Genomic DNA, 14,362 nt, shown 5'->3' with positions numbered 1-14,362 from the left:
ATTATTCAAATTTCACTTGATGTTTTGATACAGCTCAAGACCAAAAATTAATCATTGTGTGGAGTCTTCTTTATTCAAATCAGATCATTTTACCCTTCCCAGGCTTAGTTGTACATGTAAGTCAGTCTGCAGCTGTTAAAGACTAAAACCAAAACGAACAGCCAACATGACACAACCAACTTTGTGTTTCAGGGTGGAAGAATGTGCCCAGGTTAATTTTATACACAAGATTCCATATGGATTGCATAATCCCGTCTCTTAACTGAGGCACAGCATGGTATTTATTTCGGGAATAAAATCCAATGACTAGTTTTTTTGGAAGACCGTTACTGTCAGGTAAATCTCAGGGATAAAACACCCACACACAACCTGCGAATAGTGCAGCCAAGATGGCGGCTGAAAGCAGGGCGTGTTGTGAGGCGACGTGGGCGCAAGAAGATATTTCTGGGCGTGATGAAGGGTAAGAGGAGTGTTTGGATGGGGATACTGGAAATATACAAAAGGAAGTTTTAACTTTAGTTTTACGTTTCAAATCTTAACTATAGGCGTTGTTTCTGAGAACAAATTGATGAACTATTTCTATGTTGATAAACTTAAGGCTAACGTAAGCTATCGTTGTTAGAGTCCAGTCAACTTGTTCCACTGCTTCTTGTGAATGTTATTTTAACGATTCTTAGCGTATTCAACAGTCTCACAGTATGCAGTACAGAAATAAATAAGAAATAATCGCAGTTGTGAATGCGGAACTGTGGAGTGGTGTTATTTTTGGGTGAACTGGCCCTTTAACTAGCTGGATTCATGTGATTCTGTCTTGGCATTTTGAGTAACATAACATCAAGAAGCCTGCTTATTAGTGCCTCAATAAACAATACGCAGAGTTTAGAATCGATATGGGAATCTCATGCTCCAGGTTTTAGGTAGCAGACTAGAAACCAACTTTTAGGGCATCTCTGTGGTTTACATAGTTCATAAAATATAGGATTTAACAGTTTTTTCAGAAGACAAAGCTTACATTGTGTCTTAACCCATGTGCTGTTGACTGTAATGTGTTGTCAAAGCCAAAACTTTGAGTACACTTATCAATAGGGGAAGAAACCGATTCAAGCTAAAAAAAAAAAAAAAAATAGTACAGTGCCAAAAATCAATGAATTATGATAATGCAGGCAATTACTTTGGCTCCACAACGGCAAAACCTCTCTATTACATGCATTACAAGAAAATCCCCTGTGGTAGCACAGCATCAAGACGCATGGGGGGTAAGGTGCATCCTTTTTGTACAAACCTGTAAAATATCATCATCAGCCAAGACATGAGTTTAACTGTGACTCAAGCTCAAATGAGAAAACGAAGTTCCTTTGTACAGTTCCAAAGTAATATTTTTAGTCTGCACTTACTGAATTAAAGGCAGACAAACTGAACATTTTTAGTGTTACATTATTAATCTTTTCCCTGTTTGTCTCCAGGAAGTTGCACGTCACAGTACGCAAGCAGTCAGAGGGCCGCTTCCATTTAGAGATGTGCAAAGGCTGCAAGCTTTACCACTGTCCCTTCTGCCAGCCAGCCGTCTGGAAGCCGAGAGAATATGCATTGGCTTGGACACATGTAGAAATCCACAGAATGAGGGCCTTGAAACATGGAGGTCAGGTTATAAACCATTTTCAAACCTGAAATACAAACATGTTTTATTAATCTGCATATCTATGATAGTACAATATTTATTTTGCAGAATTCAACATTCATGTGTGCCAGCTGAAGTGCAGAGGAGAGAGACATTACCACTGTCCGTACTGTAACAAGACAATAATAAATCGGAAACATTTTGAACATCATATGAACAAATGTCTTCAGATGCAAAATTCTGCAAAAGCCAAAGCCTCACCGTCAACTCCAACTCAGCCAGCTCCTGCAGCTGGTCCATGTGCCATCCTCCTGGTCAACCTCGCTCCACCTCTTCAGCACACTGTCATGATGGGACAGACTCCTGCACCATCTAAACCTCTTTTTGTGCCAATATCAGCATCAGACCAGCCTGCTGCTCCACAAGATCACCCTGCAGAATGTAAACCCACACCAGGGCAGCTATCTGCTCTACCCGAACCTCCTTTACAGTCTAATCCTTCATCAGACCAGCCCTCTGCTACTACTGAACCCTCTATGCAGCCTAGTTCCTCATCAGATAAACCTTCTGCTCCATCTCAGCCCCCTATTACATCAAAATCAACATCAAACAAGTCCTTTACTGAACAAGACTCCACATTAGGCAAGGTTCCTTCTCCATCTGGTCAAAATATTGATCTTACACCTACAGCTTTCCAGCAAGCTGCTTATGCCCAGGCTACAACCCCACAGGTCCACCCCTCCTCTTTAATGGGCAGTCCTAGGAAGCAAACAGGACGAATATATGGCACAGTGGGGAAGAAAGTAAAATGTCCATTGTGCAACCTATATCTAAACCGAAATAATCTAAGGATTCATAATCTCCGGAAACACTTGATTTCTGAAAGGGATATAACAGTCAAAGACAACCTTAGGAGTCAGTGTATTGACTCTAATAAAGGAGTCTATGCTGTTGCAAAGTCATACAAGGCCACTGCTGTACCGTTGCATGTCATCAAAAAGAAATCAGGCAGCACAAGCACCATGATGTGTGAGGATGACAGGTGCAAGAGTATCTCCGATTTTCGAAAGAGGAGCAAATTGCCAGAGAACCAATGTCCTCATCTACGCTCTGTTGATTTCTGTCTAACTCGTGCAAAGAGAGTAGACCTGAAACCAGAAGTGTTGGAGGAGTTGGTTGTCAAAAGAATGATTGGGAAGGACATGGTCGACAAGTGCCTTAACCATCAGGACCTGGCCTCTCAGAGCAGAACCCCACTCATTACTCTGGTAGACCTCGGTGGGTATTATTGCTTGTATTTGTCTGTGTTTGAGCCCAGAATGACTCCGTACAGCAAGTCAGGGAGAGTATTTGTGACATTTACTCTAAAAGGAAGGTTGTGGCATTGTGTTTGTTCCAGAGGGAGGGTCCCCTGTTTGCACAGGTGCATTGCAAAATGGTTTCTCCTCCAAACAAAGACAGCATTATTATGTTCTTCTTACCCAAATCAAGACACATCCTTGAACATTTCTGAGCTGATGGAGGACTCACCTGCAGATTCCTACACAGAAACTGCACCTGGAAACGAGGATACACTGAAACAGATGGCTGGGTACATTTACAACCAAAAAAAGTTACCCAGCTTGTTTCCAGAAGAAATCAACCGGGTTGAGCCAGAAATACAGTTTCCAAAGAATCTGGTTCCAGCTGAAACTGTGTGCCAGGTATGCATGGGCCACGTCTTCTTAGCAGAGCCAGTTCTGATCACCAACAAAGCAAAAGTCGTAACTCTGACAGGAATGACTGAAGGTTGGTCAGCTTAAACTATGGTGTATGCTTTGTTAGTTTGTTGTTTTAGTGTCATCTAATCCCAACCCTTTTTTCTCCCTAGACAGTTCAACATTTTTCAGAAAGTGTCCAGATTGTCAGATGGTTTACCGTTACCAGGAGTGGAGTGAGGGTCTTCACAACTACAATGATCACGTAATCCTGAGTCTGCAGCTGTGCATGCTTCTGCAAAACTCCATCAAGGTATTTCATGAGACTAGTAAACGTGTTTTTAGTGCTGCAGTGGATCCCCCCACATCACGGGCTTCATGTGATACAGTGCTGTGAAAAAGTACTTCCCCCCCTTCATGATTTCTTATCTTTTTGTGTATTTGTCACACTTAAATGTTTCAGATCATGAAATAAATTTTAATAGTAGACAAGGATAACCCAAGTAAATACACAATGCAGGTTTTAAATGATGATTTCATTTATTAAGGGGAAAAAAAACATTCAAATCTACCTGGCCCTATTTGAAAAAGTAATCGCTCCCTAAACCTAATAACTGGTTATGCCACCCTTGACGGCACCAATTGCAAGCAAGCATTTGTGGTAAGTGGCAAATACTCTTTCATGTCTCTTTGGAGGAATCTGGCCCACTCTTATTTACAGAATTGTTTTAATTCTGCCACACTGGAGGATTTTCAGATATGAAGAGCCTGTTTTGGGTTATGCCACAGCATCTCAATCAGATCAACTCATCACTCCACAAAATATTTCCCAAAAGTCTTGGAGATGTTTTTCAGCAAATGTGAGACAAGCCTTTGTGTTCTTTTTTGTCAGTAGTGGTTTTGGCCTTGGAACTCTCTCATGGATGCCATTTTTGCCCAGTCTCTTTCTCATTGTTGAATCATGAACACTGACCTTAACTGAGTCAAGTGAGGCCTGCAGGTCTTTAGATGATGTCCTGGGTTCTTTTGTGACCTCCTGGATGAGTTGTTGATGTGCTTTTGGAGTAATTTTGGTGGGATGAGTCCCTCTTGGGAAGGCTGACCACTGAACTTCAGAGTTTTCTCCATTTGTGGATAATGGCTCTCACAATGGTTCACTGGAGTCCCAAAGCCTTAGAAATGTCTTTTTTTGTAACCCTTTCTAGGCTGATAGATATCAGTGACTTTGTTTCTCATCTGTTCTTGAATTTCTCCTTTTTCACATATAGCCAAGTTTGAATGTTTTTTCCCTTAATAAATGAAATAGTTGTTTAAAAACTGCAATTTGTATTTAATTGGGTTATCTTTGTCTAATATTAAATTAGTTTGATGATTTGAGGCATTGTAATGGGAAAAATATTTTAAAATAAAGAAATCAGGAAGGCAGCAAATACTTTTCACAGCACTGTACATGGATCATTGGGGAAAAAAATTAACATGGGTTAAAATAACAGTATTGCTTCTAAATCCTGCTACAGAGCCTCAGCAAAAAAAGCAGTGTTCAATTAGTGCAGGTAGTTGTTTTTAAGTATTTTAGCAGTTTATTGGAAATCAACTTAACAAGGGGGAGCCTAGAGCAGACCGACTGCCACACTGGCTGGGCTTCTGTTTTCTTTAGGGGCAACAGTCCAAGTTGAATCCATAAACTGTGGAAAGATTCTCCTAAAAGCACAGCAAGGTTGTAAAGATTTTGATTTTTTAGTAGTTTCTATTTATTTATTTTCACTTTTTGTTGCAAAACAAAATCTGTTTGACCACTTGTACTTTGGGTGTTTAATTATTTAATCTTAGTGTATTAATTGGTTTGAAATTTTAATTTGTGTCTTCTTAAAACAACTCATGAGTCAGTGGAGGAGTTCTGCAAAATATAGAAGTCATTCCTGGACTACTATGATAATTTATACACTAAAATATAATTTAGTGCCTTCTGCTGCCTCTTATGGAAGTTTTATGTAATTATTGCCTTATTTATTGCTTTGTTTTGTTTTATACCATTTTATTGTATTTATATTTGTTTTTCATGTTTTTTTTAATGTATTTATTTTCATCTTTTTGTCAGCCAGTCTTCGGGGAGAGGGTGGTTGCAATATCTTTTGATGTTGTGGGGAATCTTTTCTTTTTCTTTCCTTGATGTTTTCAAAAACCAATAAAAATGCCTGAATAATAGTAATGATAATTTGTGTCTCCTTTTGCATTTTGAAGATTCATGGTGCTGATGGTGGTATGGAGGTGCTGCAACAGACAGCCAGTGCCAATACTTTGTGTGACATGGAAGTTCTTCAGGCGTACCTCCACTTTGAAGCCCTAACAAGTCACACCTGCCAGTCTGAAGTCATGATGGAGCTTCATCAGAAGGGGGTTTTCAGCATGGCAGGTGAGCATTGCTGCACATGTACTGGCATGCACATGTACTTTTGATTGATCTCATACCATCAGGTCAGTCATTTTGAAATATCTTTTGTAGGGCTTGACATTAAGGGCCTCCCTGGATCCTGCACTGGAGAAGTAAATGCAGAAGACTTTTGGGATACAGCATGCTTGGAGATCATAACAAGCAGCCTGGAAGGATGTAAGTGTAATTTAAATACTCATCATAATTTGAATCAAGGTGACATTTACACAGATTAAAAAAATGACTCATACTTTAAAAGTAGCTCTTTGAATGCTGTTTTTTTTTAACATCTTGACTGTTATTTCAAAGCCTTGTTAATGCAGGCAGATATTTCAAACTTCTTTCTTTGTGATGAATGAATTGGCCAGAACACAAATTCATGAGGAACCTTCCTCTAATTAAAAAATCTTTTGACCATTCAATTTTTTTATTGCTGGCAAAATAAGAAAAAACACTGATTGATTTTTTCAATCACAAGGATGTGCTGATATTCTTTCACTGTGGTTATTTTGCAGTTAAGATTGCTGATCAGCTAAAATAAGCAAAGTGATTATCATAGGTTCTTTGCAGATGAAGTCATACAGCAGTGGAGAACTCCCTGTTGGGACAAGAACTGATTTCTGCATAGTAAAGCACTACCAAAAAGACTAAGTTATGAGCTTTTCATGACTATGCCAAGTGTTTAAAGTGCAAAAATAAAAAAAAATATTAATTCTTAAGCTACTTTTGAGTCCTGAAAACTCGAGAAATATTCAGGCAAAAAAAGCTTGAAAATGTTGCAGAGAAATGGCAGCATGCAGGGGTTAAAAAGCCTCCATTTAAAGCCTTTATGAGCGGCATCACTTAACTCTCATGTATGATCAGGTTCCACAGAACGGTCTGGTTTGGCCCAGTACAGTTTTTGCCATGGTTTTGCTCTGACCTTGCCTGCTTCCTCAGCTGCTGTCCGTCCAGGCTCTGACAGGAAATCCATCTCTTTTAAGAGATGCAGATCATTTGGCTCAGCTCAGTAGAGCAGGCTGTTTAGATCCCAAATGGCTCTTTACTTTTTAACAGTTTGGCTTTTTAAAGGTGGACTAAATAAAGACAAGGGATGAAGGAAAGGAAACTGGCACTCCAACAGGAGCTAGCCACAGTGACTCACATTAAAGAGCCATTTTGTAGAACAGGCTCATTAGTGAGCAGCACATCTTTACTCGGTCACTTACAGCATTAGGTTTATTTTATTGATAACACATCACCGTTACAATTAAAAGCATGTATGTGACTAAATGAGGATTTTTTTTGGCTATGAAAAACAGTTCATATATAAAAAGATTGTTTGTTGCAGAAACTTAAGTAGAAATGTAAGGAAATATCATGCAGCTGGGTCATCGTCTCTCTTCTATCTTATTTTTATACAGCCAGTCTGAGCTATGCTGCTTCCTCAGACGGCATTCTTAAATCAGCTGCATTGTCTGCAGTGACCTCCTTCACTCCGACTGACCGAAATAAGCTAACCAAACAGAGGGCAGAGGAGTGTCACAGAGCTGTGGCCAAATTTCTCGTGAAAGGACAGCATCCTGTGTCCACAGTGGAGACACCGTGGTTCAGGTAGGTTTTTTAAAAGCTGGACTTTTAATGCATACATGATTTTAACATCCTCTGATGAGCCGTATTTCTCTTTATCCTATCTCAACTAGAGAGATGACAGAAATGTTAAATCGAAGGTATCGCCCGCCTTCCAAAGATTACCTCATAAACAAAGTGATTACTTCATGGTTCGCTGCAGAGAAGAAAAGTGTCATCAAAGAGCTGCTGCAGGTGTCTAAAGCTGCTCTGACATGTGATCTGTGGACAAGTATCTACCATGACCAGTACAGGACAGTGTCGGTGCACTTCATAATAAAAGGCCAGCTGATGCAGAAGGTGCTGCGAACAAAGCAGGTTTACGACACTCAGGCGGACACAGCAGTGGCTGAGCAGATCAGTACTGTACTGAAGGAGTTTGGAGTTGAAAGAAATGTAGTTGCCATGACAGCGGATAATGCATTCAGCATCGACAGAGACATTAAGAAATTGAAGTTCAGGAAGCTGAGATGTTTTGCCCAAATTCTTAGCACTGCTGCACAGAAGGTTTACACCAGCAACACCGTGGCACGATGGGCATCAAAGATTCGAGCAGCTGTTGTGTGGATGAAGAGTTCATCTACAGCTGAAACGGTTCTGCTGGAGAAGCAAAAGCTTTTGAGTGAGTACATGATGTGCTCTTTTCTGCCTTTATGGCTGCATTAGGAAGAAAATAAACCGTTTGTATGGGAGGTGGTAAAGATCAGAATTGTGTTTGTGTTTCAGATATGCCTCAACACTCCTTAGTAGTCGATGTCCAGGGACGCTGGAACTCCTTATACCTCATGGTGGAGAGGTTTGTAGAGCAGTATGCTGCCATTCAGGCCACCACAGCTGATCCACGGATCAAACAATCTGTTGAGAAGAGAAGGTGATCAAAGTGAACTGTAGTATCAGGAAAAGGGAACTTTTAGTTTTGTAGAATAACCTGTTTATTTAATTTTACTCAAAGGCTGGAAACGGTGTCAAATGATGATGACTGGAAAGCAGTGGAGTTCATCAGGACAATGAAGCCTCTCTACACATCTGCTCTCTGTGTCTCAGCTGAAAAGAGTCCTTCTTGCAGTCAGATATTTCCTATCCTGAAAAAACTGGAGGCCCACTTTGAACCAAGGGATGAGGACTCTCTGTTCACAGCCACGCTAAAGGAAAAAGTCTGGAGTGACCTATCCACATGTTACAAGGTATGCAGAATCAGTGTTGTGCCATCATCCAAGATAAAACTGATATGAATTTTTACTTTGTTTCTTTGATATAGCCCATAAACATCTGACAAATGTGGATAGATTTTCTTTTTGTAAACTACAGAGAGCTTTGGGCCACATTACTGGTAAATGTTTGCATCAAAAAGTCACGTGTAAGAAACCTGAGCACATTTAGTGTGAAACCAGTCTCTCTCGCTCCTATGTGTGTCAGAGCACACAAAGACACACAAACAGAAACATCAGCCACCGTGCGCTGTTGTTGTGGTTAAAACGACCAAACCACTTTCTCTACAGTTATCTCACACCCTCGCATGTGTTTACCCATTAAACAGCACAGTAAAATAAAAATCTGAATTATCTGAATTCCTTTCTAAATAAGTCCAGTCCTAGCACCAACAAAGTAATTTTTGTAGAAGACTTCAACGTTGTTAAAAATGACAGCCCCAGAATTGCTTTCGGGTCATTGTTAGATTCAGTTAGCTTCACACAGTGTTCATAAATCCTGCTTCTCCCTAAGAGCTCTAAAGTATCTTGTATCTGCAACTTTTGTACCTTTACTTGATTATGGCGATGTTTTGTACATGACAGCTTCAGCCAAATGACTACAGTCTTTGAATACTGTTTATCACTGTGGTCTGAGGTTTGTAACTGGTTGTAGTCGCCTCACTCATCAGTGTGAACTCTGCCAAATCTGGCTGGCCTTCTCTGAGTGCTCACAGGTACACTCACTGGCTGACCCTAATTTAAAAGGCTCTTCTCGGCTTGGTTCCTTCTTATTTATGTACTTTTCTTTCAGAGAACTAAAAGCCACTATGCCTTGCGTTCTTGTGATATCTTCCACCTGCTTGTTCCTTGTGTCAGGATCAAAAAAGGGAAAAGAATGTTCAGTTTTGCTGCCCTCTCTGCATGAAATACTCTCCAGACTGATTTGAAACTGTCTGAACTAATTTCACTGGAAAACTTTTGCTCTGTCTCAAATGACAGACAACACAAGACCATGGATCAGTGCTTGTGTTTTTTGTTGTTGTGATTCCTACTCCTCCACTTTAAAATGTGATCTAGCTCTCTTCTTCTCCCTGGACCAAGATTCCTGTGTGGCAGGCTTTCGCAAAGCAATGGTGTTTGATGCATGTAGATTTCATGATACAAACCCTCTAACAACACCCTAAATCCAAACATGTCTGAGAGTAATAGCAGCATCAGTTTACAAACAAATCGGGCTACATCAGTAGTGTGGAAGTGGTTTAGTTATTTATGGTCAGATGCCTAGCTGAACACAGTTCTGTGACTGCAGTAGATTTAAACTTTGAATAAGGATGGATATACCCTTTGTTTTGTTTGTACTTATAAATGTTGTTGCCTGCAAGTTGCAATCACTGGTAAAAAAAAAAGATGTTCAGAATTTTTTTAAGATTATCATATGTACATATTGTTATTGTAAATTTCATTTAAGTGTCAAGATATTTATACATTAAGAAAACTGCCAATAATTAAGGCTTTGAACAAAACCGTAAAGTTCCACCATTTGTCTCCACAGAGTATTTTCCTTAATAATCTAGGAGTGAGTAAAAAAAATCTCATTGGCTGTTTGTTGAGAAAACCAGAGTAAAACTAACTTTTAGTTAAGCCAACAAATATTCATCATCCCTGCAGTTCTATTTTGAGAAGTGGGAATCAAGCAATAGGCCTTCTTCAAGTAACAATAAGCTGTGTAGGTTTCCACAAACAGGAATTTTTGAAGCTTTGCCCTGAAAAATTTCAGGTTCCAAAGAAGGAGGATTAGCTGCAAATCAAGGACCAAAGGTTTCAGCTTAGGCTCGAATGTGCCCGGTGTTTGAACATTTTGAGTCTGTGTGTCTGATTTCAGGATGGTGATACCTGGAAGTTTCTGCAGGAGTCGAGTGCGTTGGATCCAAGGTTCAAGAACAGCGTTGACTCAGATGAGATTTGGCACAGAGTGAACATGGCTGCAGTTAGGGCTGCAAATCTAAAAGAGGTACTGTTTTCCCTTTTCATTTTCATTGTGACACTTTTTCCTTAAATGTTGAAATTTTATGATAGAGACAGCAGCACTTCTTAGATACCACACCTCTTATTTACCTCAGCTAAACTGCAAAAACTCAAATCTCAGCAAATGTGTTTTATTTCATTTCTTGCCAATAATATTTTATTACACTTATTATAAGCCGCATTAATCAACAAGTCCTGTAATCACTAGCTTAGAAGGTACATCTAATATCAAGACACTTTCTTGCTCCATTGCCATATATTTTTGCTACTTGAAAATAGGTCTTGCTGCTTTCATATATTGAAATAAATAGACAGGCTCCTCATGTCAATTTCTAGACTGGATTTTAAGTCTCATTATATTCTCAAGGTGTCAAATTCAGCTGAGTGCAGACATTCACAAGAGGACAGTGATGATGAATATTCAAATGAGGTAATTTTATCCACACAAAACAAACATATGCCGCTTTAATCTCAGTTGTATGAATGATTTTTACATTTTGCTTGCGTCACTTCCATTTTCCAGACTCTCCCTCCCAAAAGGCCGAAGTTAAGTGCCTTGGAGGAGCTTTTTGAGGAGGAAGACAGAGCCCTGAAGAGCTGTACAGCAGCAGAAACAACTCTTTCGATACCTGAAAGAGTTCAGCAAGAGATTCAGCAGTACAGGAAACTGCCTGCTATCCCCACATCACAAGACGCTCTGGTCTGGTGGTGGGAGAGACGAACCACCCTGGCTCTCCTGTCTGAACTGTCTAACTCGTACCTCTGTGTGCAAGCCTCATCTACTCCTCGTGAGAGAGTGTTTTCAACAGCAGGAGACACAGTCAGCCGAGAGAGGTTGCACATTGTGCCAGAAAGGGTTGATATGCAGATTTTTCTGCTGAAGAACACTTAAAACAAGGACAACAATACATGCAACATTAAAATCCTGATAATGTTGTTCATGTAATAAAGTGCACATTCACTGTGCTGTTAGGTAAAACATATTTGTCTGCATAGGTAAAAACGTGGTTCATATTTATTTCTACTTTTATATTTTATACAAATGTACCATTTTAGGTTCATCATTTTTTTCATGTTTGCCACAAGTGTTTGGCTTCTTGGGTTACTTGAATGTTATTTGCATTGAGAGATCAACATTGTTACTCTTATTTTAATAGCAGTTTGGTTGACTGCTGCTGCTACAGGAGTTGTTTGAGTTTGCTCTTTGTGAGCATCGGTATGTAACCAGTTTGAAGTTGTTCAGTCATGAAGTTATTCAGTAGATTTAACACAATAAATCTTACCTCTATTTTCTGATATTTGAATCAAGAATATATCTTCTTGTTGTACTCATTTCCAATCCTGGTTTAGCACTGATCTTCATAAGAAGTTTATGTATATATGGTACTAAAATAATTCAATTTTTAACAAATCTAATAAGATACAGAGAAGAACACTCCAATAACTGGCATGCACTCTGTTTACATTTAGGTCTATAACTAAAATGAGATAGTAGGTGGGTGTAATGAGAATGTTTTAGGCTGTTTGCACTGAGTGGTCTGGCTCAGTTTAGTGCAGCAGGAGATGTGTTTATCTGGTTTCCATTATCAAAAGTTGGACAGGGTCCCAAATAATTTGATGCTACCATGTGAAAGATGTCAACTAATTAATTCACAGGAAAAAACGTGAAACCAGGTCTTGTCCTATGTGAGGTACTGCATTAGCAGGAGTGGAAAGTAGCTAATTACATTTACTCAAGTGACTGTAATTGAGTGGTTTTTATGCTCTTGTACTTTTTTGAGTATTTTATAAAAGCAGTAATTTTACTAAAGTATATTTTGGTTTAAGTATTTCACTACATTAAAATTTAAAATGCATCAAATACTGAATTAAAGATTAACACTAAAAGTTCAAATGAAGAGACCAAAGCTTGCTGACAATGACATTAACTGGCCAGTAAGTGGCTGCACATGACGGTCAGTAGTACATAGCAAGAATGATTCCGCATCACATCAAAACAACTGTTGGAGTTTACTTCATTCAGAGCTGTGACTTTACGTCAATAACCTTATAGAAAATTATGTTCTCGTGTCGTTCTTGCCTATCAGGATATACCACATTTTACTGTGCAACTCCTCAGTAGCTACTCAGTACTTTGCAATTAAAAAACATTCTTATGAGTGCATCGAGATGAGTTCAGGGGATTGGATGTTTTAAAGTTTAACTGACTAGTTTTGTTTCAAAATGCCTGGAGAAGAAGACAAGGAAGTCTGTTTAATTAGTCTTTATTTTGTCTTTATTCTGCCGTCTGTTCCATGACAATAAATGGACCTATTATGCAGTCTAATTCTGGGTGTTTGACACATGCATTTTTCAAATATGTAAATAATAGCATTTTCTATTATAAGAAGCACTTTTAAATCACTGCTAGCACAAATATATTTTGTCTGTGCATAGTTGTCGAATTTCCGATACATCAATTCATTTTAATAGGCCCAAGGATGCCCATAAAGGGGAAAGCTTCCTGGGCCCAGCCAACCAGGGGGCCTATAGAGGTCAGCAAAATCATGATCCACTGTAAAGTTAAGCTGTGAAAACCATATTTCATTTTTAACCTGAATAATAACCACTCTTATCAAAGCAACAAAAATGAATTATTTATTTATGCTGTTGTACAATATAGCCTTTTTAATGTAAATTAATTTTCTTAAAACTGAATTACCCTTTGATTGGTAATGTTAACAATCAGGATGGGCACACTAAACAGAGCTATTAGTAACGTAATGTCAGACTTCACAGCCAGGCCATGACGCACAAACTTCAGGGCAACAGAAAATAAAGTAGAAGAAGCTGAGACAACTTTAATGGAAAAGGTGTTGAAAAGAAGCTACAAAATTGCAAAAGAAGGACCAAAAAAAAAAAAACTGTGAAATTGGGTTAACAGTAGCAAACAATTGGTTAAAACTGGCAAAATATGGCAAAATGGATAGGAAAAGTGGTGAAATGGGTTAAAAAGTGGTTGTAAATACTATTTATAATTTGTAAGTTAAGGTTTTTATATTCCATATTTTTGTATTTATTATTGCTCTTGCAATACTACTTTTATTTGTACTCTATTTTTCTATTGTGTTTCTGTCGCCAATAGCCTGCTTTGTCTAAGACACTTTTTGCTGCTGTAATTTGGAAATCCCCCTTGTGGGACTAATAAAGGAATATCTTATCTTATCATACAAATCAGTATTTTCAACTTTGGAACCCTATCATAACTTGACACACTTTTCAGCCCGAAAATGAAGTAAATGTTAGCCAGAATGCTAGTACCAGTACTACTGATTCAGCACAAATGCAATGATATCATCAATAAATCCCAACTGGGGTGGCCCTGTTCTGATTTTTTTAAAGGGTCAAGCCAATTCTTTAGGCAGGCCAGAATAACAGCAGAACCTAGCACAGTCCAAATGTATAGAAGCTTAACAGCAGAGATCATGTAATATATTTACCAAAGCTACAGATGGAGTGCATTTCAGACTGTGTGCATGAGTTGTTTGCATTTTTGTTGATAACAAAACAATAAATAATAGGGGGTTTCCTTGGAATTACATGTTATCGAAGGTTATCCAATAAGTCACGATTTTGTTTGAGATTTCTTTAGTATTGCATTGCAAAATAATTCTGGTATCTTGACAGCCCTGCACGATTAAGAACATGACTGATACATCCATTAGTGACCTTAGTAAATCTGAGCTTTTCTCTGCTCATGTTGACTTTTAATTTGAAAGAATGACCGGATATTAAGTGTCGTGGTGTTGCTGAC

The 14,362-nt window shown here is 38.8% G+C and overlaps 1 protein-coding gene across 1 annotated transcript; it reads left to right on the top strand.

Annotated features, from left to right (window-relative positions):
- Nucleotides 1-389: 389 nt before the first annotated feature.
- On the top strand, nt 390-11,865 carry LOC121517021. The gene is made up of 13 exons (XM_041798521.1): nt 390-460; nt 1,464-1,639; nt 1,727-3,406; nt 3,489-3,628; nt 5,557-5,728; nt 5,819-5,923; nt 7,150-7,339; nt 7,429-7,976; nt 8,081-8,225; nt 8,307-8,538; nt 10,427-10,555; nt 10,937-10,999; nt 11,093-11,865. The coding sequence occupies exons 1-13, from the start codon at nt 390-392 to the stop codon at nt 11,459-11,461; spliced, it is 4,020 nt and encodes a 1,339-aa protein (XP_041654455.1). The 3' UTR covers nt 11,462-11,865.
- Nucleotides 11,866-14,362: the final 2,497 nt, after the last annotated feature.

This window comes from Cheilinus undulatus, linkage group 2 (genome assembly GCF_018320785.1).
Source record: "Cheilinus undulatus linkage group 2, ASM1832078v1, whole genome shotgun sequence".
In the NCBI taxonomy this organism is placed as follows: domain Eukaryota; kingdom Metazoa; phylum Chordata; class Actinopteri; order Labriformes; family Labridae; genus Cheilinus; species Cheilinus undulatus.
The sequence above is the reverse complement of the archived record's forward strand: the minus strand, read 5'-3'. Positions and strand labels throughout refer to the sequence as shown.

Excerpts from the sequence above, each read along its gene's own strand:
- LOC121517021 (XM_041798521.1), top strand. The coding sequence starts at position 390 with ATGGCGGCTGAAAGCAGGGCGTGTTGTGAGGCGACGTGGGCGCAAGAA. Across the intron at positions 3,629-5,556 it reads TTCTGCAAAACTCCATCAAG|ATTCATGGTGCTGATGGTGG; the intron begins GTATTTCATGAG and ends TGCATTTTGAAG. Across the intron at positions 7,977-8,080 it reads GGAGAAGCAAAAGCTTTTGA|ATATGCCTCAACACTCCTTA; the intron begins GTGAGTACATGA and ends TTTGTGTTTCAG.